Source organism: Aphelocoma coerulescens, chromosome 10, assembly GCF_041296385.1.
Source record: "Aphelocoma coerulescens isolate FSJ_1873_10779 chromosome 10, UR_Acoe_1.0, whole genome shotgun sequence".
Taxonomy (NCBI): Eukaryota; Metazoa; Chordata; class Aves; order Passeriformes; family Corvidae; genus Aphelocoma; species Aphelocoma coerulescens.
In genome coordinates, this window is record NC_091024.1 from 15,816,608 (window position 1) to 15,841,812 (window position 25,205).

Consider the following 25,205-nt stretch of genomic DNA (forward strand, 5'->3'; position numbering starts at 1 on the left):
TTACTTGCTGAAAGTTTTAAACTGTCATTAGAGCCTAAAAGGTATGATGCAACAAAGTTGCTGATACATGCTAACAGATACAGGCTATCATATCCTAGTTGAGGGCAATTAGGAGTGTAGCTACTGTCTCAATACAACGTTCCTCACAGCAACTGGGACTGTTCTTCACTTGTTTACTGAGTTAGGGAAAAAATAAGCCAGACTACATTGTTATGAACAAGGTTACATATTATCCTAACTAGTTCTATGCTTCTTGGAATAAAAGTTCTTCAACATCCCAAAACCTCAAAGACTTCAAGCCGTTTCAGCACTAAATCCTTACACATCCCTTCCCATTACCTTCCAAAAGAACATGGCCCTGCCATATAACACAGATCAAGAACATTCAAGCAAATCCAGAATCTACTCACATCAGTTTTCAATGACGCTTACTGCAGAATCTCTTTGCCCCTTCTGAATTTGCCCTGTTACAGAAATCAGTTTACGAAATGCCACATCCAGAGGCCACTGGCCCAAACATCTCTATTTCAGTTGTGCACAGGAATAACAAGATAGGTAATGACTTATCACTACACATATAAATATATATAAACTAACGAGACCTCTAAATCAGTTAGAGACTCATGAAATCTTTTCTTGACAGGGCTCACCAAATTCTAACAAAATGACTCTTACTTTTAGAAGGAAGTGTCATTGAAAGGTGAATTCCTTATATCTTATCACAAAGTGATTCAAGTTTTGAAATAATTTTTATTAAAGTATGACATTCCAACGTTCCATGTTTTTAAATATTAAAATATATTACATTATATTATAGATTTCAAAAAAGATAAGTTTGACAAAACATTACCCATAGCTTTGGGACCACTTTGTTTTTTGTAAACATCCACCTCACCACTAAATGATGAGCTGCAAGAAGTCAGAGGGGAATAATTCTTTAGCACACTTCTTTCTCAAGCTGTGTATCTGTTGTGCCATGTACTCATTCACAACAACTTATACTAGAGAAATAAACCATTTATGCCCACATACACATTTCCAAAAGAAATCATACTATTGCAGCATGAAACTGTACAATCCTTGGCCACCAGGAAACACAATAACAATCCCATCATTTGGAAAATATGGCATATACTGAGGAATGGCTACTCTGTACTGCACTATACACATAGGAAGCAACAGGACAGAGAACTACAATCCCTCCACTAAGAATATAATTTTACTGAGAATACTCCTTTTATCAGTTAGGAAAAAATGGAAATGAGATAATCTGAATGCTTCCTGTTTAGCTTAGGAAACAAGCAAACCCAGTAAAACTCAGGTTTGCATGGTCATACAAACCATACTGTGAAAGTATCAAAAATAAACAGGCTGCAAGTGCCCCATGTACTGACTTGAACTTTACATTAATCTGACTCATCATCAAAATTGAAGCAGGAGATAAGACAGCCCCAAAGAAAGTGCAATTATGTTCTGCTTTCCAGAGCAAGATCCAAACCTGATGGAATGGATGCAAGGCAACTTGGCATTAGTATTGCCTGTTGTGTGAACACATCCTGCACATCAATCTCCTTGAAACTCTCATACAGAAACTACTGCAACAAAAGGACTTAGATCTTGAGATGAAAATACCTGAACTGCAGACTTAAACTTCCAGAGACATGAGCAATTTTCCCTCACCTGACATCCATATGCTCTCAGAGTCTACACAGGTATCACTGGAGACAGTAGATTAATTGTTACTTGGTAAGTCTTGACCATGGAATATCTCACAACTGCTATTTATCAGTGTCAGGTAGTAATCTGGTTGAACCTAACTTTTTTTTTAATAAGGTAACTGAGTAACATTAACTATAGTTAAGAAGTGGTATTTTTTGGCATGAAGACAAAATTGTGAGCACAATGAGCACCAAAAGTAAAGATTTAATATACTTTCTACAACATTATATTGCTCAACTCCTGAATGAATTTATTTGCATACACCTGCCCTTACATGGAAGTTGCAATGTTTATCAAAAGATGTTATAAACTTTTACAACATATCAACCAGTGCATTACTGTTGTCCCAGTAAACCTATAAACACTAGTTATGTGTCCAAGAACACCTCTTACAGACACAGGTTTACCACCGTTGCAGGGAGCGAAAACACCCCAACCTTTCAAACACTTCCTAAAAGTTAAATCAGTACTGGTATCATGTGCCTAACAGCTTTAGAAATGGAAGTTTCATCTACAAGAATGACACAGGTAGTGTAAGACTTCTCACATTTCTGCCCAAAAAAAGGTATTGTGGCTAGAATACCTGTGTAACTCCCAAGTTCTACTGAGCACGACCAGAGTTCCCACTAGTGACAACCAAGATTCATCCATGAAAAACTGCAATGAACTCATTTCCTACTGCTAGCTGAGCCAGCCTTGACGTACTGAAGCAGAATCTAAATTCACAACTTCAACCGAAAAAGGTCCGGTATCTTACCAGTCAGACATTTCAGCTTTTGTGGTTTAGGCTTAAACCCTGTGGCCAACAAACCACCACCCACAGAACTGCAATTCTGCATCCTGAATGATGGACTGAAAGACACCAAAGATGAAGCTCACTCTAGTGAGGTAAAGGAGTGAGCTTGTATAAGGTCGATGAACAAAAATAAGGATCTCTACATTTGTGAAAGCTAAGTTAATGTGATTGTTAATATCCAAACAAGTTTTCACAACAATGAAGAAATGCACTTGACCATTTACAGCAAAACAGATTTATACAATAACAACAAGTAACTTACGGCCTTGTCTACCTGCAAATGAATTCCTTCAGCAGGTACACACAATATATTGCTCAGTCATAAAAATATATATATTATCTCTTTCCTTTAACATTTAGGTATATAAATATTTTACTGAAGAACATGCATCATTTAGATAAACAGTTGCAAGAACATCCTCTGAAAACAGAGTTCTTTGCCATTTAGCAGTATAAAATGATTACATAAACAGCAATTAAAGTCAAGACAAGGCAATACAGCAGTAAGCAGTTCATTGTGTGCTAGTCCAAGCACCTTTTGCAAAAGATTATATAATACATACACACAGAGAATGCACTGTAATGCAGCACAAATGGCATCATTCCATCTGCATATTCTTCAGTCTTGTTTGGACTCCAAACCTACTGTTCACTTTTCTGCTCTTGTTTTCCATTCAGCTCTTGGTCAACTCTGCTTAGCAAAGAAAGCAGTAAAATTAAACTACGTTAACACAGTTTGATAGCTCATATATTAAGAAAAAACTATTAACCTTAACAGGAAAACATGAAGCATTTACATGGGAAAAGATTTAGTAAATAAATATTAAAGTTTTTATTTAATGTAGTCATGATGTTTGGGTTCTTTTCAATATCTATTTTCCTACCTTCCTCTATAAATTAATTAAAATTGTTAGGAAACTGTTTAAATAACTATAGCACTTGAGAGGAAGCATTTAAAAAGTGCAAGTGAAGTTTGACTACAGAAGAAAAACTCAGGGCCTGTGTTTGTAGTAACAAACGCAAGCAGGAACACAAGCTTACAGGTAACATGACAGTACAGTTCATATGCTGCAGAATAAGCACTGGATTACTGCCAAGAAGATAACAGCACTACTTGAATCAACAGAAATTAAGAGGCTCCTTAACTGCAATACTTTTTCTATTATGTTCAAAGATTCTTGCCATTACCCTGGAAAAATTCACCATCATGCTAATAAAAGTGGGTTTGATTTTGTGCTTTATTTTTTAGTATCTGCCTTGGGACCAGCAAACAAAATGCTGCTTTGCAAAAACCAGCAGATGACTGACAGCCCTGCAGAAAATGTACTTTTCCTCTTTACAGTAAGAAGAAGCTACAATCTTGAAAACATCTTCTAGCAAATAGGTTGTGCATGGAGGTAAATCAATTTTAAAACCAACAGCAGTTCTAAAGTGAGAAACTAAGACCAAGTTTGTCCTCTAACAATCTAACATACCTGTCTAGTCTCTCAAACTATAACCAGCCAGTTTTTCAAAATGACAGAAACAATGACAGTGCCTTTAAGCCATGAACTCATAAAAAGGAGCTGCTTTCAACCTGATTAAAGGCTCAGTATCCAATTCTGCCTGTGATCTCTTCTCTATATCTAATTTTCACCAAGGAACATATTACTTTTTACAAAAGTGATGGTAGTATAGGTGAAGTTATCAACCAGGACACTAAACAGTGCTTGTTCTACTGGAGATTTTAAAAATTATTACTTAATTGGAATAACTCTTAAAGAATGTTCAACACATCACTAGATTTACATGTGAGCTTTCAGAAACAATTTTAATTCCTTTTACTTCAATCTCGGTGTTTCTCTACCCAATTTAGACAATAAGCCTTCCTTAACAGTTATGCACACAAAGGAAAAGTAATTAAAAAACCCCCAAAGTTAGCAGCAAAATCTTTCAGTACATTTGTTAGTGAGTGAAAAAATAACACATCCATTCAAAAAAATTCATCAGCTGTGGAATAGCTTGAATCGTTAGCAGGAGACTGGAAATTAACAAAACATAAATCCAGTATTTATTAGGAAGGAACATAGGCACTGCAAATACAAACAGCACTAAAATACTAATTTAGATTGCATCTATGCAAGTTAATAACTAAAAAGGTAGTGAATACCAAAAATACAAGATTCAATACTAGAACTTCTTACAGAGTTGTATTTCTGCTAATACATAGCTACAGCTTAGCACCTAAATATAGCTCATCTTCAGATATAAATTCCTGTTAGAAACAGTGAAATTTGATTTAGTGGGTTCATATGGAAGCACTACTTTGTGCCTCTTGAAGACTTCAAGTTGAGAACCCATGCATCCCCTTAAAAGTGAGCATCTCACATAAAAGCGTAGTAGAAACTATGCTCTGTACACCCAGGGTGAGTCCTTATAGATTCCATACTGCCTGCAAGTACAGTATAGTTACTGTCATGCATAAAAACTTGGGCACTAGTGCATGTTTATATTTACAAATGCTTATTCCTTTATGCAAGCCAATCAGCTGGGAGTTAGTTGCAGTGCAAATTGTCTTATCTAGATGCAACCCTAATCAAAATATGCATATACCTTTTCTGTTTCTTTCTAAACTTTTCTTCTTCATACCTTGGTGAGGAAAAGTTTTATTTCAGTAAATATAATATATGAAGGCCAAAATCAACAGAAGCTGCAAACCACTATTAGTGTCAATACAATTTGCAGAAACTTACCAAATTTTGAAACTGATATAATTAAGAAAAAAATACATTGTACTTCCAACATTTACTAGCATTAAACAAAAAGCATTAAGTTACTATGACATAACAAGTGAATTCAGTATGACCTCTGTGGATACAAAAATGCTGCTAGCAAGGATTTTCTTGTTATTTTCTAAGCCCGTGAGAGACTTTTCTCTCTCACAGAAGAGGCAGCAGAGTTATGTAAACGCCCAAGCCACCTGCAACCTTGAAAAGTCTTGTTTATGGTACAGTAGAAAAATATTTTGACAATGGATGTTTTAGGATTTTAGCCAATCACCCCCAAGGGGTGGCTGGTCCTTTGTCCAATTAGACTATGAAGAAAAAAGTCTATAAAAGAGTTTGTAAAATAATTTAAAAAATCAATCTTGCTGCACAATTCCTGCCTGCTGGATCTTCTCTCCTCCTCCTCCCTATGGCTGCGGGACACGGTGATGTACCCTAGGGCCCAGGCCTGCGGTAATAACCTCTTGTACAGTGCTAGCATTCATCACTAAAATTTAAAGTCTGTATCCATAACAGCTTGAAGCCAGGCATAATCTTCCACAGAAATATGAGAATTAACTCTGTAAGTTAACCAAGTCCAGCCTTTGCAGAACAGTTAAAGGTTCATCAATATAGAGAGGAGTCTTTTAAAGCTTGGAATGACAGTCTGAATATTCATAACACATCTGTAAAACCCCAGTCAAAAAAATTCTAAAGACAGCACAAGGCTGCCTCAGCTTTGTCATGTCTTTCACCCCCATCCCAAGAAAACTGTTTTACAGTTTAATTGTGGAACTGATAGCAGCTGGATGTTTACTGAAATAACCAGCCATCTTTAGGGGGCACAAGGCTTTGTCCAGCATGGATGTGCCCTTCTGTGTACTCAGTGACACTTTCCCCCAGTTTGTGCTCACCTATTATGATGCAGACAACACAGGGTTTGTGTGTTATACCCTCTAATAGGCCAATCAATTTGTCATTAGAATTGTTAGTGTTTTCATCTGGTTTTCTAAAGACCCGAGTTTATGGTTTCTACTCTGTTACTGCATCCGCAAATGCTTTTGACAAAAGGATCATCAGCTTATTTGAGAGCAGAATTGTGGTGATGTTAAAATGGGTATTTGTATCTGGACAGGAAGAAGAAAAAATTACACTGATGCTGTCATCATGTCCTTATCAAAGTAGTTTAAAACTGCAATAGGTAGAGATTCAGCATTTTCCAATTGCTACTTTTCTTTTAAATGAAAACCCAGTCCAAGTGATATTTCAGCACTTAACTTGTTCCAAACACTGAAGACATTATAAATAACTGCAGTATCAACATGCCCAGAATTTCTCACTCGCAAGCCAGTTTAGTACACACACTAAGTGTGTACTAAGCAGAACAACTGGAATGAGACCTTCTCTCTAGAAGGCTTAATTCACACTCCACAACTTAGCAATTGCACAAAGCTCCACTGTGAAAATCACTATACATTAACGTTTTGGCTATCCATGCTACTCCATACCAAACTGCCTTTAGCGATGCAGTCAAACATGGACACTCCTCCTAGAGACAGCAATGATCCCAGTTGAAGTCATTAAGCGCCAAGTGTTACATTCAAACCAAACACTGATTACAACATGTACCAGTCCTAAACCATGATCAGTGTAGAAGATGTTGGAATAACAAAACGTACTGTTTTATGCATTCTGGGATGCCAACGTATTCCATGGGGATGAGTTCAGCTAGTTCTGCCAGGGTAAAGACATACCTAATTTTTTGGCTGAATTTTGAGCTGTGGAAGAGCAAATGCAGGGTACAGTTACAACTTAAACATTTTTCACTAGGTCAATATTAAAACAGTCTTTTAAGTTCAAAGCAAACAGTTGTCAGAACTATTTAAGAAAAATCTTCTCAGAGTATTACCTAATAAAAGGTTTTGTGATGGCCAGGAGGGTTCTGATGAACCAGGAAGGATGAACTATGATCAGTGATTTCAGATTTTTCCTTAACCTGAAGGATTTAAGCAATGGATAATTACTAGAACAAAAAGGCAGCATGACCTGGGGTCTTTGAATATGTAAGAAGTACGTTTTTAGAAGCACAACTGTCACATAAACATAGTATTCTGACATCCCATTATTAGAAGTCAACCTCTATCCGAAGAAAAAACACTACACAACTGTAAAATAAAAACTAAAGATTCCGTATCAATTTGACAAGGAAGTAACATTCCAAGGAGAAGCTTCTTTGAATCTTTTTACACAACTGGTGATAAAGTGGTTCATAAAGAACCCCACTTATTAACCTGGTATTAATACAATAAGTTGTAAGGATATTCTACAAGATAATACTCAGTATTCTAAGAAAACTATTTTCACTAAAAAAACCACCCTGAGAACAAGAGCAACAAAAGGTATACACAAACCCCCCAACCAACCAAAAATATCCACCACACACCACTACCCAGGCATGTTTATAACATCATCCTACATTGTCTAGCTTAGGAAGAGCTAAGCCAATTTCCTTCATCAAATCTTAACCAGAAGGGACCAGACACCACATTAAAGAGCAGTTTTTCCTAAACATGTCTATCTCTGAGTATGTGAACATTGTAAGAAAACACTGCAGAGCTTCTTACCGTCTATCAATTTGCTGGTAACATTTCCTAAGCCAGCCTAAACTTGGCATTTTTCTCCGTGTTGTTGCACCATTCAGGTAAACTATCATATAGTTCTCTGCTACTAACAGCTCTAAAGTGCCAATTACGTACCTGGAGAGACAAGCAAAGAAAACTTTAATATCCACAATCTTCATCTGAAAGCAATTCCTAGCAGTACTCAAATATATTAAAAAGAACAAAAACCCAGAAAGGCAGATGATGACTTACTTAAATAGATTGTCCATTAGGTATCTGTAGTTAGGCTGGCTGCTCTCAGGCATGAAGCAAACAGCAAACACAACAATGGCATTTAACCCATCGCCATAATACCCTAAAAACAAAGAAATGAGCGGCAGTAGTGACAACAGTGACAATACACTGACTACACTTATGCAAAGTCAGGTACATTCAGCAAGCTTTTTCATTATTGACCTAAAAGAGATTTACAAACATCCATATGGACACATTCATACACTTACAGAAAACCTCAAGGTTTCTTTTTCAAGTTTGTCTGCTCCTAAAGCAACAGCTGAAGCTGATATCAATCAAACACCATACCTATAACCAACATTTCAGTATAGAACCTCAGTATATTTAATAACATCTTATGTTACTAAAGTTTAGTCAACTTTTCTTCCAACCTAAACTTCACAGTGTTGGAAAGAGTCATGAATTGATTTCTGCCTTAGTAGATCTATAGTTAACGTTTTCAACAGTCTTAAAGCCAAAAAGTTAGGCAGCAGTGACACTTTAGGACAGAGTAAATACATCTTATTACAAAGATGCATTTTAGTGCATGTCACCACGTGTGCATTTTGGAACTTTAGTTTAATAGAGAAAAAATTATTACATCAACCATATCTTAACACTGCAACAAATGAATCACCACAAGTCTTTATGCCCAAAGCTCTTCCTCTGCTTCCCCAACTCAGTTTAAAGAAGTAGTTGCTCAGCAGTTCCCCTGAGCATGTCACCAATCCTTACCACCATGACTGATAACTTTTTTGTACGGTTCAATTGCCTTCATGTCCACCCTATGGTCCTGTTCTCCGATCCTAAACATTCGCCAGCGTCGACCATCATCCTTCTCCTCTGCCACAGTGTATTCAGCCAGTGATCCTTTCCTAATGACATCAGTAGTTTTTGGTTTTGGAAGATCATCTACCAAAATTAGAACATGTTGATGACCCATAATGAATACCATGCATAGTGACAATCAGCTATAACACAAGTTAACCACTTTGCTATCTGATCTATTTTGGTATTCTTCAGCCAGTCAGACACATCAGCTGATGTAATGGATATTTTATCAACATACTCATGTTGGCAGTTATCTGTTGACTGTAATTTTCTCTGCTACAAGTATGTGAAAAATTTCCATTCATGGAGGAAGCCTAATTAATTGTAGGCTTTCAGAACACAGACCTCAATGAATTTCACCAAAATAGACAAAGTGGTTAACTCCAGTGAGAATTACAGAGGTTGCTTGATCACAGATTTACATGAAGCATGATTTAAAACATTGAGGTACCTTACAAGCAGACATGCAGGCAGATCTATTGAAAATTAAATCTAATTCACATGTGTGCAATCAAAATATATGAAATTTATGCTGACAGCAATCTGTAAGACAATTTGCTCCAATGAAATTATGATTCTTGACTTTGTTGCATGGACCTTACCCAAAGCGAGAAAAACCTACTGCAAGTTAGTTGTCTGTTCCCAAGACAAAGCTGTTAATTGAAACTATCCTTCCAGGAAAATGAAGGCAGCAGCATTAAAGGAAGAAAAGACAGAAACCCTTTTCAGCCACTTTTAAAAACAAGACACAAACATTCGGAACATTTCCTTTGCATCCCTGCAAAACTAATCCTAAATACAAATTCTTCTTCATTAAAACAATGAAAATCCTTTACCAAGGTAAACACACAGTCTCTGCTAAGAAAACTTCACCTGCAATATGCCTTTAGCTATTTTAAAAACCAAAACCATCCCCTTATTCTAAAGGGTGTTTCTTTCTCCACAGGTAGTGCTTCAAACATAACAGTGAAAAGAGAACTTCCTGTTTATTCAGGAATTAAAATTATTTTATTTTCAGGATAAGAAAATAATAGAGTTTACATGTTTACTTATTAGAGACATTCCTAAACTATGAAGTTTACAGACGTTAGAGACTCCAACAATTTCCCCAACACAACAGTTCCTGGCTTCCATAAAAGGGCCTTAAAACATCACTAAGCTCCAAGTGTAAAACTTGTGCTTTAATTCCTACACAAAATATTTATCTCAAATAAAATTTGTTAGAATCTCCAGGTTTCGCCTGTAAGATAAAACACCTATTAATGTCTTAAAACTGAGATCATTACTAGTGTGGCTGTAGCTAAGTTAACTTCCTATGAAGTCACTGCAGAACTCCTTGACACACAATAGAGGCTCTTCTACTGCCTCCAGTCAATCTGGAAATATGCAAACTCTAAGGCTGCTTTGCCATTCTCACCACAGAAGATTTGAGATCAGGTGTTACTTAGTATTTTTAAAAATACCATTCAGTCCTCCTTAAGTTACAATTGATCAGTTTCTGAGTAGCTAATCTATATCCCTTTGTTTGGCTCTCTCCATTTAAAACCCATTCCTAACACATGTAAAACACCTTGGGTACTTTTTTCCGTTGGGTGATTCTTAAAAACTTAATGCAACCAAGAGGATTTTCCATAAATTCAAGTCTTATAGATGCACATATAGGTGATCTTCACCTAAGTTTACCTGCAGCTACAGCTATTAACTGCTTGCCAGTTTACTAATCAGATGAGGTCTGATTTGCTCTTTAGAAAGCCACAGCACCTATTTCTAATTTCAAATCTAATCACTCCCTTTGTATTTCTCCTCTTTTAATACTGAGTCACAGCTATTTCTTACTAGAGAAACAGTCAACCTGCACATAAGAAAATATTTTAGAGCATCAGACAAAAGGACCAAAATACTCACCTTCCCATTCAAATTCATTGCTGTTTTCTGAAGGAGTATCTAAATCATCCAAATCAATCTCTCCACTCTCATCCAAGTCATCAGACAAAACAGATTCCTCACTGGGATCCAAAGTTAAGCTAATATCTGGAGCCATTAGTTTCTTCCTCAATTTGGTTCCATTACCCTCTGTATCTAAAGAAAGCAAATTATTTATTTCCAAAGCTAAAGCAAGTTTACATAAGCATATTACTGAGACAGAACACCACAGTCCTTTCTCATAATGCATTATAAATTAATGCCCATAATTTAAACATGGTATCTTTAGAGTAAGACTTTAATAGGAGACGGACAGAACAGCAGGTAAAAGTTCTCAAGTTACCAATTGCACACACAGTATGACCAGGGTGCCACACCACCAACCATGCTCCCTTGCAGAAGAAAAACCTGAAGAGCTGCCACCACCTCAGCCACTACTACCCTGCCTGCTGCATCCAAATGTCCCAGGAACTGTTCCAGATATTACAGTGAATAAGTCTTGCGAATAATACAACAGAATCACGTCCCTAGCACTTCCTTTTGTTAGGCTTCAGTAACATCACAACCATCTTTGATAAAATAGAAAAAAATATACAAGCTAAAAAAAAAAAAACAACTGGCACACAACAGTGAAGACAGAAAATTAAAGAATCTGTTCTGTGAATATACAGAACACTTCAAGGCACAAGGCAAATACTTGCATGATTTAGACAGGAGTTGAAAGCAGGGAATAAAATCAGATTACCAATCCAGCACTGGAAATGCCCCAAAAGTAAAGCAGACAGACAAAACCCAAAAAACTTTAAAATGTGAAAAACCCCAACCAAACAAAAACCCAACCAAAAAACCCAAAACAAACAAATAATTTGGTCCCTCCCCACCAAGGAGCTTTAAAGCAGCCATTTAAGTAGGAAGCAGTCAGCTCGACTGGAGTGGAGTGCTCTTACGGGCTTCACTTTCTGTTCCAGCTGCAGCCAATGTATCAGACTCAACAGGATCATCCTCTGGCAGGGGCCTGGGACACAAAGTAGAAATTATTTTTACAAAACTGCTTTTACATTTTTTAATGCCATATATTTAGGTCTACACACTACTAAAAAGTCCCACTATGGGATAGTACTGAACTAACTTTACTTACAGCCTAAGTTCAAGCTTTCAGTAGACAAAACACCAAAGCAGCAGAAAATTCCTTTACAGCATTCAAGTGACCATCCCTTCCTATGACAAATACCAAAACACTGACTACTACCAGTGTGTCATCCTTAAGAAAACTTGTCATATTCTTGCTTGACAAAATTTGCCTTGAAATAAACTACAGAAGTAGTTTAGTCATGTTATCATAGAATGCCTCTAAAATCAGCTGATTTGGGGGTTTTTTTAATAGGCCCAAGCATCAGTAGCATTTTAAAGATTTTCCTCAGGAAATTTGCTTAATTAAATATTTGGGCCATGAAACACTGGTAATAATACGCAAACAATGTAGTTGTAAAATATTATCACAGGAAATAAACAAAGCCAAGCTTACAAATCTTCACTTCAGAACACTGAAAACTTCAGCAGTGGCAATCCTGAAGAAATATGCCACAAAACCTTTCCAAAACTGCCATATTAATGGAAAGCACTTCAAGATATTACTGAGTATTAGTTCACCAGGAAGACTGAGAGGTAGCTTATTGCTGATGTTATTGTTCCAAATGTGTTTGATGTGCTTGATGTGTTTGATCCAAATTACTTTAAAAAAGAATTCAAAACCTTGGAAAATCTTCATCTTGCCACTCTTCCTTAAACTCAACCCCTTCCATTCTCCAGCTGACTTGAATTGCTAACAGAGACTCCTGATCAGGAAGAACCTCTGGTCTTCAGCACAATGGGCTAAGGAGGAGCTGCAGGAACACAACAAAAGGTGTTAGTTCAATGATGTGGTAATTCCCATACTTGCAACACATCCTTTAACTTTCATCAAATTGAGGTGTTATGCAGAATAAAAACCAAACAACACAGGGAAAAGTTTTTTGTTTGTTTCCATTTTACTTCTTTTTTCTTTCCAGACAAAACCGCTCATGGAATGGTTTATCATACAATAATTTAGGTTGGAAGGGATTTCATGCAGTCAAGCAGGATCAACCTCCCAGCTGAAATTAAGGCCTTAAGCAACCTGTTCCATCATTTATGATTACACCAGTTAGCTCCAAAATGTAACAAACCTGACATGTCTCTAGATTCTATAGGAGGTAATTAGTAAGTGTGTATTTTGAGAAAAAAAATCCAGATGGTCAGATCTAAAATACAAGCCGTTTGAAAAGAAAAAAGCCCAAACAACCCAAACACTTTAAAGATAACTATTTAAGAAAGTGTTTTCAGAGAACTCACCCTGTGATGTGCAAGTAAAGCTGTATTTTTTCAGGTTCACCCATCACCAGCAACGAGGAATCCCCAATAATGGAACATGATAAACCATTCTGCTGACATAAAAGTCCAAACCAGTTGAAGCTCTTGGCTGTGTTGGCTCTAAAGATTGGCAGAAGCAGGTAAACTTATCAATGAAGGTATTAAGAAAACCAACATTAATCAAAACAAGAAACCATGGTATTTTGCAAAGAAGCAATCAACACAGAACACCAGTAAGTATAAAGATTAAATACAACCAATGCTGCTTATTAACCCAGAGATATAATTTTTTTTTACCTGGCTGAAGAACAAATTACACTTACTGTTCTGTAGGATCAGCTTTCCTTTCACGACAAATCCAAATTTTTCTTCTCCTGACTTACGCTTAATGCTTAAAGCTACACTACACAAGCAGATTAATAAAAAAAAAATAAGCGATCTTTCTATAAAACTGCAGTACTACAAATTAAATTCTAATGATCTCATTTTAAGCCTCTTTTACTGACATTTTCCTGCTTCCCTCACACATAAAATTTAAATAAAATTTCTAAAGGTAGCAACCTAGTTCCACTTAAGGGCCAGACTCTCCTTGTTTGAGACATTCAGCACCTGCACCTCTCAGCTGTTGTTCTTCAGCAATGTGAAGAAGCTGCCCCAGTGAGTGCCCTCCCAGCTCTCCCTCTTTCTGTTCGTCCTTCCTGATAAAGCACTGTTTGGAAACACAAAGTTTTGCCAAGCCTCTCACCAAGCTGATGATGCTCTCAGCGTACAAGGTATGGATACTCCTGGGTACCAACCTGCTGACTGCAACAGTGAGTTTTAAATATTTGCTCAGCGAGAAGATCACATTTGGATCAGTAGTAACAGTGAATGTGTGCATAGCTCTCTATGCATAGGTTTTGGGACATTAAGACAAAGCCCAAGGAGTTTCCCCAGGGACCCTCAGCAGTCAGGAAAATGTAGTGGTTACCATCAGCATGGAATGAACCATTTGCTGATGCAAATATGCAGGTGACTGTAAACCTGAAAAAAATCTAAATAGATGACTTCACTCTTAAGGGACAGAAGACTGGCAGTAAAAACACCCAACCCCCCCCCCCTCAAGCCTGTCACTGTGCTGGTGGCTGTAAGACACTCCTCTTGAGCTCACCTGCACTGCGTTCCCTATACAGCTCCCACACAGTTTAAAGCAGGGGTTTGCTCCAAGACTTAAACAGTTTTCTTCCCACACTTTTGAAGAATACCAAACACCAAGTAACACCTACTAATTTCAAATGGACAGCCTTTCAGTGCAGAAGCAATTCCACCTGCACTTATTTCATTACACTGAGATAAACCTTTTGCACTAAGACAAGAGTTAAAAAGCTATTCATGCTGTTATCTAAGCTTAAGGTGCCTTTATGGAACACTCCTCACACTACTTGGAGAATTCTCACCAGCAGCTTCTCATTAAGGTAGATTAGAAAGCAATCATTTGCTAAATACCACACAGGACTACTGAAAAAACAACTTACAAGGCAAGCTCAGAGCTCAACTTCAGATAAGACTGAATTTAGGTTTTCAGCATCCTACTTAACACGCAGACTAAGCAGCTGTTTTGGATGTTTTGACTTCAAGTCTCACCTATAAAAGCATCATCATTTGTCAACTAGAAGAATGAGAAATTAAGAAGGAAGGTTAGAGAAACTCTAACTCACGAAAGTTTAAAAAGTGATGACTTCAGAGTTATTTTACATCAACTAATGTAAATGCTTACAAGAAGGCAAAAAAAAGTCTACTTCTGCTTATACAAACTAAAGCTGAGTTTAGAATAGTCTTCCTACCACTGCTATTTAAAATAAATACAAATTTTAACTTTGCAAGACAATTGCAATATGGCAAGCATTTTTACTGAACAATGTACCTGATAGGCAAAGAACAGAAAGCTGTCTCCATCTCAAAAAGTCAAAATCAACTTCAAAACAAGGTCAGCCTACATTTTTTCCCCCCCATATTTCATCCTCACTGTGTCAACAGGAACATTAACTGACAGTCAAGTTAATTCCAGGTTCCAGGCACTAAAGAGATGCCTTTAAGAGTAATATTAACATTTGATTTTACAGCAAGCCGAAAGAAAGAAACAGGCACAATTTCTGGTACACAAACCCACACAATACAGCTCACTGCAATTTCTAAATGTTTGTATAATTCCAATGGTTTTTAGAACGTGGCCAGATTAGCCATAAATCCAGAACAGGTTTCCCAAACCTGAGGATGGACCTCCACGCTTTATCACTTGCAAGTTTGCAAAATGGGGCAATGCAAGAACTATCGTTAATAACAAATTAATTGTCTCCTTCTTCTCCCTTCTCTCAGCACCAAAGCACAGGGAAATTAGACAGCTAAAAGAGAAAATTTCTGAAAACTCTTCTTTCCTCCCGAGTATACTACTTTAAACTCCACATCCAGAGCAACAGAGGGATCTGTATTTCTGCACCACTCAGATTCGTTTAAAGGTAAACACTAACTTCTCAAAACAATCCCGAACAATTTATACCCTGCCCAGATATTTCTTTATAAGACTTAAATATGCATACAAGTTAACCAGAAATAATCAACTACTATTTAGTGCATTGCATTAGCAACAGGAAACCAGGAGGAACGAAGACAAAAAGCACTAGAAAGCAACTCTGACTTCCGCGACACGGCTCTGTAGCGCGCGTTCGCTACGCCTGCAGCGGAACAGCCGCTCTGCTGCGAAGTCCTACAGGGCAGGGCACAGGATGTTCCCCTCGGAGAGTTACGCGTTCACAGCTCTTCCCTCTGCGGCGGGAGCGGCGCGGGGGAGCCGCAGGCTCGCCTGAGCGGGGCCGAGGAGCTTCCCGGCCGCGGGGTCCCTGCTCGCCGCCACCGCCGCCCCGGCCAGGCCAGGCCACAGCGCTGAGCCCGCCGCCCCCTGCGCACCTGCGGCCGGGCCGCGGCCCCGCCTCGCCCCGTACGCGGCCCAGCCGCGGCTGCCGGCCCGGCGCTCCCGCCCCTCCGCGGCCGTACCTGGCGAGAGCGGAGCCGGGCCGCGGGAAGGGCCGCGCTGCGCTGCGCTGCGCGCCCGCGCTCACCCGGAACCGCATCCGCCGCCCGAGTCACGTGACAGCCGCAGCCGCACGGGGCTCGGACACTCGCGCGCATGCGTGAACTGCGCGCGGGGAGGGGCGAGGCGAGGCGAGGCGAGGCGAGGCGGGGCGGGGCGGGGCGGGGCGGGGCGGGGCGGGGCGGGGCGGGGCGGGGCTCGGCTCGCGCCGCCGTGAGGGCGGGCGGGGGCGCAGCGCCACAGAGCAGCCGGAGTGAGGGCGGGACCAGAAGGAGCGTCGAATCCAGCTCCCGGCAGCGCACGGGACTCCGCAAGAGTCACACCGTGTGCCCGACAGTGTTGTCCAGATACTCCTGGAACTCTGTCAGCCTTGGCGTTGTGACCACTGCCCCGGGGAGGCCTGTTCAGTGCACGACCACCCTCTGGATGAAAAACCTTTTCCTGATACCCAGCCCTACCCTGCCCTGACACAGCTCCAGCCGTTCCCTCACGCCCTGTTCCTGGTGACAGAGCAGGGATCAGTGCCTGCCCCTGCGCTGCCCCTCGGGAAGAAGCTGCAGTGAGTTCGCCCCTCAGCCTCCTCCTGGCTGAACAGGCCAAGGGCCCTCGGCTGCTCCTGTTGTGGCTGAGGGACGGCGCCGGGCCGAGGGGCGCTGCCACCGCGGCGGGGACGGGCCGTGCACCGAGCGGCCCTCGGCTGGAGGTGATTAACGCTAATTAGCTGCTGTCCCTGCGTACAGCACCGCCCTCCCCCACTGCCCGTCCCGCTTGTCGGGGGACTGTGACCGAGAGGTCGAGTCCTGGGCCGTCACCCGCGGGACACGGGATGGAAAACGTCAAATCCACTCGTTGAGTTGTGTGTGGAAGGCTGGAGTGGCGTGCCTGGTGCTTCAGGAGCCCAAGAACGTGTGAGATGAGTGTCAGTAGTACGAGTGGAGCTTCCTGCATAAGGGAAAAGAGCAGAGACAATGTCAGCACTACACAGCGGTAGCAGAGTTCACGAGGAAAACCTCGGAATCGCCACATCATTCGCAGCTGCAACTTCAGCTGTATAAGTACAGCATCCAATAAACAGACCTTCATCACAGTAAAATCACAAGAAGGTAGATATATCTAAATTCTTTTATCTCTTTCACGTATCTAAGAATGGTAATGGTAGTTACTAGGTTTTGGCTAAGGTTTAGAACTAGAATTAAGGTTTTGACTAAGGTTTAGAACTTGCCACTAACACACACAATATACAGACAGGTACTGCCTTGATCACAGCTGATCTATTGCCTGATGGACACAATAGCAACAAAGTTTGTTTTATTGTAGGGTACTAAAGGAACTTGGAATGAATGTGACTGAAAGGGAGAAGTAAGGAAGGAATTAAAAAGGGATAATATAAGGGTGCAGAAAATGCATAGAGGAAAACATGAGAAAGAAAAACACCACTAAAGAAGAAAGCGGGCACCACCAGCCAGCAAAGAAAAAAAAATTAAAATGACAGGAAAAAAAAAGCCCAATTATGAACGTAAATTAATTAGGATATTGAAAATATATTCATAAAGAACTAGTACCATGCACAGCAGATGGCCTGAGCCGTATATTATCATATAAAAGTTATAAATGTAAAGGAAGAAGTAGCTTAAGTACAAAGAAATATCGTTTTAAGAAAAACTAAGTGTCACATTAAATACTTTCAATATTTTTTAAAATGTACTTCAGTTGCTGATAAACTGAAAAGTGTGTTCAAAACGCACAAATATCATCTGCAGAATACCAATGCCAAATTCAGGTCACATTGGTCAGCGAAGTTGTGTAATTTCCCATCTCTTACACAGGGTGGCACAAGATAGCTGCAAATCCATCAAGTGTTCAAATGGAACCGAGAAAACAAGCAAACAAGAGGTCAGAGCCAACTACTAGGCAATGTTGAATAACGCTATTTTTAAACATCAGACAATTGCAAATATAAGCAGTTTCTGAAACGAAAGCTTTACTAAAGAGAGCAGGCTTGAAGGAATAATGCTCTGTTGCATGCATTTTGTCCTGTGCGTGGGGAAAATCAACTGTTACACAATTTTGGGGTCTGATAACCTTTAAGCAAGAAATTAGTCATCAGAAGTAGCAGAATTCAAAAAATTCCCCTTTTTTATAGTCCTTTCACATTTTACATATTAGAAAAATATTTTCTAGTAATCTAAAAAAAACCCCATCAACAAGATGGGAAGTGCCTCCCTTTCAAGTGGTTCAAGCAACAGCTCAGAAATATTGGAACATGAAAACATTAATTTGAAAGTCTGTCTCAGTGGGGGTGGCCGTAGAGACTGCATTTGTACAGAATTCTTCCTTGCCATTTCCCTTATAAAGGAAATCCAAATACTTTTGTGTGGGTGTTTTTGCAACTTTATTTTGCCCTTTTTTGATGGTAAGGTTTTTGTGTTGTAGTTTACCTTGCTTTTGTAGTCCATGCAACTGATTTGGCTCCTGCCTTAGACAACAGTGATAAAAAATGACAAGATCAACGTGTTACAGAGTAGCAGCTTTCAGGTATGTGGACAAGAGGTAGGTAGTGTATAATATTCTGCTTCACTTCTGACATTTCTATCATCTCCTCTTTAAGCCATTCTGTTGTAATCAGGTGTCCCACTGCGATAGTAGCTGAGTTTCATAGTCTTTGCATATCATGAGGTAAATTATAGGTCCAAAAGTGACCCTCCCCTCAGTCTATGTCCCTGTGTTCTCTCTCTCAAAGCTCTCTGAGCTGCTTCAGATACAGCTCACGATGCTGTAGTGGATTAGTTCTTAAGCAGACTTTCACTTCACATCCCCTCACAGACCCCCTGATGTTTTGTCTTTTTCCATCTCTGAACAAATACATGGTTGTTGAAAAGAAGCCAAGTTCTAAGTCAGGTCTAAATGAAGAACTTGTGTTTGGAATTCAGCTGGAGAAGTACAGAAATAGAGAGAATGTGTATCCTTCCAAGAGTCAAACCAAGTCCCACACGTTTGCCATTTCAATGATGTAGCTATTATCTACATACAATCTATTCATCCTCTCTGTGTATGATTTTCAGGGGGTTTTATATATTTTTCTCTATCAGAGAGTATCACAGTGTGTTGGCTACAAACAGCTACACTGGTATGAGAGGAAGCAAGAGCCAGCTTGCTACCCACGAGAAACTTCCTGTGTTTGGAAGGGAGGGGATGTATAACAATAAATTCTGTAAACAAAATAATCAATGTTTTTTATTAGTCTTTAAATAAGATTTCTGTACAGCAAGTGAAAGGTACTAAATACACAACTATTCATACCATATTTGCTAATTTCTATGCCCTCAAGAAAAGTGAATATTAATCCTGAATTTCATTTTGGCTGAAAACTGGGGGACCTATTAATTGTGGGAATAATGCATAAAAATAAAAGCAATTGATCTCTTGCATCTACTTCTTCCAGGCAGGTGTACCACTAGATAATTCCAGTACAGCAGTAGAATTGCAGACAAATGTGTGGTTGTATAACATTAACTCACATTCCTAAATTTGTACTGGGAAGTGTGCCTGTCTCAGGAAAGGGAAATAGATAGGCACAGATAACTTTTGTTTTCTCAGGTTATTTTCTACATATTTATTTTTGACATGGTAAACATTCTTACCTTCCTGTGCCTTATAAAAATGTCTGATCTTTGCTGTTTGCAGTATCAGATTAATGTCCACAATAATGCTGTGTTAATATTACAATTTTTATCATATTGTCGTCTAAATCCAGTATCAATTATGGATGAATCACACCAGGAAAATATTTATGCATAATCAAAAAATCTGAAGCTTCATTGATATGAAACAGTTGAGTTCTCAATTTGTGTTTCTGTGTGCGCTGATGGTCAGGCTGTTATTCTTACTTGCAAGCAGGATGTATTCAGTTCAGCTCACTTCCAACAGTTCCTGGAAAAAAACACAAAACACATAAAGTACCCTGTTACATGGACAGAAGATATCTTTGCTGGTTGAGCTTGAGGGGAAAAGTGGGTACAATTACATATTCTTTTAATTATTCATGACTTGGGTCTGAAGTGAATGTGTATACATTTTTCACTTATTCACTTTATAAAATTCGGAACTAAGCCCAGAAGCAGTTTTATTCTTGGCAGCATGACAAGTTCCTTTCCTCAACGAACCAGTCAAAGGAATTGTTCCTCAGAGAGTTTGTCATCCTCACATATCCCAGAGATGCAGAAGGGAAGCTGGCATTCATTACAGGCCTCGTCACACATGTGTGTGTGCTCTCTCTCCCTCTCCCTCTCTGACTGTGACAACAAGCCCATCTCAGAGGACTATGTTTATCTCTAGCATGTGGTTTCATTTGTGTAGCTGATTTGCAGTTCATTAATCTAGAAAGCATCGCTTCGTTCTGGTAAGGACGATGTATCCATCCAGATTCTGCTTACTCCCCCCTCTATCCCTGATGCAGCACAGTTCAGAGAGGGAATTTGTGCTGTTTTGCAGAGCAACTACAGCTAAAGCAGCTCAGAAGCCAAAAGCTGGTATAAACCCACACCGGGAAATTGTTTTGATCTGGCCTATCAGGCTGCTGGCAATGCACTGTGATTCCTTGGGAGACATGCAAATTTGTGGGACACAACTTGACATGATTAAGGCAATGCATACAGAATAGGTAATTGCCCTTTGGCAAGAGAATGATGTCAAGAGCCAATGATTCTTTACATTCTTGGCAGTGCAGGTAGGATCATGAAATTAGGGGCCTCCTGGAGATTCATTACAACTTAGGTGTTGGATTGAGTATTTTTTAAACTGTGTTTTCCAACTTTTATGTGGTATTACTATTTTTTATTTGTCTTGCTGGGGAACCTAAGAACAATGGTCAATTTGTAGTCTTCAAAATCTAAATCTGTATCTGCTGATATTATGACAGGTTATGATAGTTGTTGAGTTTGGAGACAACAACAACAACAAAGAGGAGTTAAAATAATGCCACAGGGAAACATCAACTTCTGCTGTTCACTCACAGCAGTGGGGTTCTTCACTTTGAAATTTAATTATCAGAGATACTGACAGTCCTTGTTGACAGACAAGTGCTCAGAACTCGTCCACATGCCTGAGTGGAGTCGGATTCAGTTTGTGTCAGGGTTAATGAGAAATTACTGATCGCTACCCCAGTACCTTTGGGGGTAAGAATGGCTGAACTTAAGGTGAAAGACTCCATATCCTATTACTACTCCCCTGAGCCAGCCTAGCAAATAGCTAACTGTAATGTCTTAATTAGCCATGTGTTAGAATCAACCTTATTGTCCCTTGCAAGCTGTACACATTGCTAATTATGTTAGGTAGGCATGCAGGAGCACAAGGGAAGCAGGCAGTAGTGCAGTGGTGGGCGAGCTGGGTTTCCCACTGGCCTACAGAGCAAGGCAAGTCTGGTGGCACTGGCAAGATGTGGCACCCTTTCACTTAATGCAAACAGGAGAAAGGAAACCAGAATCTGTGTATGCTGGAGGACATTATCCTCCCGACCTCCTGGACAAGGCAGGCCCAGGAGACTAGCTTGGCCAAACTTAACAGGGGAAAGGAATACAGGGAAACAAACTCGTAGGAAGACCATGAAGTGTGGAGCTGTGACCTGTCACACATGTGCTACACAGAGAGCCTGTGACACACAGGTTCTGCTGCTCTGAATGCTCACCAGCCCCAGTGTCAGTGCAGCCTTGCTGTGCTGGGAACACAGTGAGAGGAAGAGCAACTGTGCTTGGAGTGTGTTGTGTTCTGCCTGTGAACAGCTGGCACATGATTCTTCAGGGACTTGTACCATCTGGTACAGAGAATCTATCATGTTATGCAGTGCCTTTATCAGAAACAGGAACTTGGAAGAACATCACAAAGCTGTGATTAGTTTGCTGGTACAAATTTGACCTTTGAACTACAAAGCTGCTTCTAAAAATCACATTCTCTGGTTTGTCCAGTACATAGTTGATGAGTATGTGACTTACTAGGTTCTGCTATTTGGATAACTAGAAGTGTGCAATTAAAAATTGTGTAATTTCTTAAGGTTTTTTAGATCCAAAGAAAACAGTCTCAAAGTTCTTTTTAGAGTTAAAGTGCTCCAAATTTATTTTTTGCCATCCCCTCTTAGTACTCAACGTTGGTATTTCCTCCACTGATACCTGTCATGTTCTTCTTTAAATTCATTTTTAGTTCTCTGTTGCTTTAGGTGTTAAATGCAATTCTTTGAGGTAAATCCTATCTAAGCTTTCTGCATCAGGCCCTTCATGTCCAAGCTTTTATTCAGGTAGAATACTTGGATTTTATCGTGGACATTAATTTTAATTTTCAAACAGTATTTTTTGAAGATTAGCTAAATTAAATCATTTTTGCAATTAGTGTCAAATTAATCTGTAATGGAAGGTAGATAACAGCAGAGATGAAGTCTCTTAGATTTTGACAGATACCCTCATTGGGTTTAATGTTTTGTATAATATCTCCTTAAGTGAGGAAAGAGCTCGCCTTGATGACTTTCTTCCTCATGCCCAGGCTGCTGGCCACAGAGATTAATAAAATTCTTTTTCCATTTCTGCATTCTAAGAGGGAGTGCTGTTAACCCTGATTATATTAAAAACCATTTTTGCCTTAATCAGGCAAAAGTGACACTTGATAGCTGATGGTTGCTGAAGCTCCATGGATTGTAACATACAAAGTCTTCCACAAAATATAACAAAAAACCAAAACAAAACCCACTCAAAAATACCCCTCAAACTTGATTTCATAGGCATAGGGGAAAAAGAAGTCAGATGATTAATCTGACCAGTGGAAACCAAGGAACAGTAATCTCCAGTAGGCAAACTGGAGAAAAGGAAGCTGGAAATGGATTAACAAGACCAGTCATCTCAGGATCAATTCCTGGATCAACAAGAGTTGGATCTGAATGAACCTGAAAATCCTAGGAGTTTGTCATTTAGACTGACCAAAATAAAAGAAAGTAAACACACTGGCACTTACATTACACTCACCTGTGCCCAAAGTGCTGTAATTTGAAGTACCTGATTCTGAGCAACCCCTCTGCTCTGTCCTGGGATTGAACTCGGCTTCAGTTTCTCCAGTGAGTAAATGCTTACTCCTGATTGCTCAGGGTCCTCAGACACTTTCATTTTCTAAGACAAATTTTGGGTTTTTTTAAGAGACAGGGACATTGATAAAATGGTTCATTTATTTTGGCATCATATGGCATCACTTAAAATTAAATGATCAGTTTAAGCCAAAACTTCTTTTTGTGCCCTATATGGCCTCCCTGAATTCAGTGGCAGTTTTGTTTTAAGTAGAGGCATATTTAAAATTACTGAGATTCAGGAGTAGATTAATAATTTTTAGAAATGATCTGTTAAGGTTAAGAAGACAAGTAAGCAGTTCTGCTGGGTAAAATTAATTATCATTTTCTCTGCTTTTGGATGAACATTCCCTGTGTACTCCACAAACATACTTTGGGCTTGGTCATACCCTACTAGTCTAGCAGAATTCTCAGAAAACATTAGTAGAGCTGGTGACCAAAAACCAACAAGACATAAAACCTTGAGAAACCACTCCATCCCCCCAAACATGACTTACTGTCATCACAGGTAAACACCCAAGCTTTGAGGTCCTAGGGTTAAACATACCAGATATACATGGGTAAAATTAAAGAACTGAAGTACTTACACTGGGGGTTGTAAGACCTTCAGCAAGCAAACAAGATTTTACCTTTCTGCAGGTGTAAGGGGCCCAGTTTGTGCTGCATCTTGGCTGTTGCAGCACTGGCTGTCAAAGTGCCCCAGCCTAACTGCACCTTTCTGGCAGAGGCTGCCCTCCTGTGATACAGGCTGCAGAGCAGAAAGTTGACTACTTCTCCTCTACCACAGTTTACAGCCTGGCTTACCAGAAGCAGCTGAAAGCTGTGGCAATTTAAACTAAATGACTACATTATTAGGTTAATGAGTAAAAGCTGTCTTTGCTGGCTCTAGCATGGAAGTAGTAACAGAACAAGTGCCACTCCTGGATTGGAGATAATGAATCAAAACCTTTTGAATGCCTTTGAAATTAAGACTGACATGTAGAAAATCTGTGTATAGTTTTCAGTTCTGCTCTTTTCCTGACCTTGGCTAAGGAAGATCACAATCTTCTCTCTGGTTCCTTATTACCTCAATTCACAAACAAACTGTAGACTATAAATTCTTCTGCGTAGGATGATGTTGAGCTGTTAGTTTTGCACAGTGAGGCCTTGGCTTTCTCTGGAGCTATTTAATGTTACTGTACTATCAACCAGCAATGCTGAGCTATTGATTTAGGGATTGTTTAAATTCAGTTTTAATGATATTTGTTCAGCTTTAGTCCATGTATGAACCCCACAAATGAGGAAGACTCCCAAGTCCTTGAAACTCCTTCTGTGAATATCCTCTGGAATATTTAAGCCTTTCAGTTTGCTTTGGGTTGAGCTGAATGTACGAGCTCTGCAATTAATGAGATCTCTGAGAATGGGGATGTCTCCGTCAAACACTGTTTCTTGTAAAGTTTACACCTAAGTGCTTGCAGAGACCTAATTGTCATTTGTGGGTATCAGTCTGTTCTCTCACAGACATAGTATGGGTTTCAAATTCTATAGAAATGGGGGAGATAAGGAATGCTGTTAAAAGTGCAGCATTTTGCAGCCAAGTGTTCACATAGAGTATTAAATCAGTTCTACTTATTGGCAAGAATATTTGGAAGGAGGAAATTTTTCCTGAAAACACAACTGAAAATCCTTTGCCTCACTGCTATTCACTCTAGGTAGGCAAAAATCAATACAGATTTGGCTAGAGGTGAATTTTGTTAGATTCATG

General features: G+C 39.5%; 1 protein-coding gene and 1 long non-coding RNA gene across 7 annotated transcripts; both read right to left on the bottom strand.

The window, feature by feature from the left end:
- Positions 1-730: 730 nt before the first annotated feature.
- Positions 731-16,433, bottom strand: BNIP2 (BCL2 interacting protein 2). 6 transcript variants are annotated; one of them, XM_069025280.1, is made up of 12 exons: positions 16,326-16,433; positions 13,278-13,415; positions 12,660-12,790; positions 11,855-11,922; positions 10,890-11,057; positions 8,889-9,065; positions 8,133-8,235; positions 7,884-8,015; positions 7,169-7,255; positions 6,939-7,037; positions 5,108-5,143; positions 731-3,206 (listed from the first exon to the last, which is right to left on the bottom strand). In XM_069025280.1, the coding sequence occupies exons 3-12, from the start codon at positions 12,707-12,709 to the stop codon at positions 3,158-3,160; spliced, it is 969 nt and encodes a 322-aa protein (XP_068881381.1). In that variant the 5' UTR covers positions 12,710-12,790; positions 13,278-13,415; positions 16,326-16,433; the 3' UTR covers positions 731-3,157. The 6 variants fall into 6 exon arrangements, with proteins under 6 accessions (XP_068881381.1, XP_068881378.1, XP_068881379.1 ...); XM_069025277.1 differs by having other exon boundaries at positions 10,890-11,063; positions 16,326-16,432; XM_069025278.1 differs by lacking the exon at positions 16,326-16,433 and adding an exon at positions 14,810-16,154 and having other exon boundaries at positions 10,890-11,063.
- Positions 16,434-19,608: 3,175 nt separating this feature from the next.
- Positions 19,609-24,249, bottom strand: LOC138116531 (uncharacterized). Its single transcript, XR_011154188.1, has 3 exons — positions 24,091-24,249; positions 23,367-23,507; positions 19,609-20,292 (listed from the first exon to the last, which is right to left on the bottom strand). It is a non-coding gene; the product is annotated as an uncharacterized lncRNA (long non-coding RNA).
- Positions 24,250-25,205: the final 956 nt, after the last annotated feature.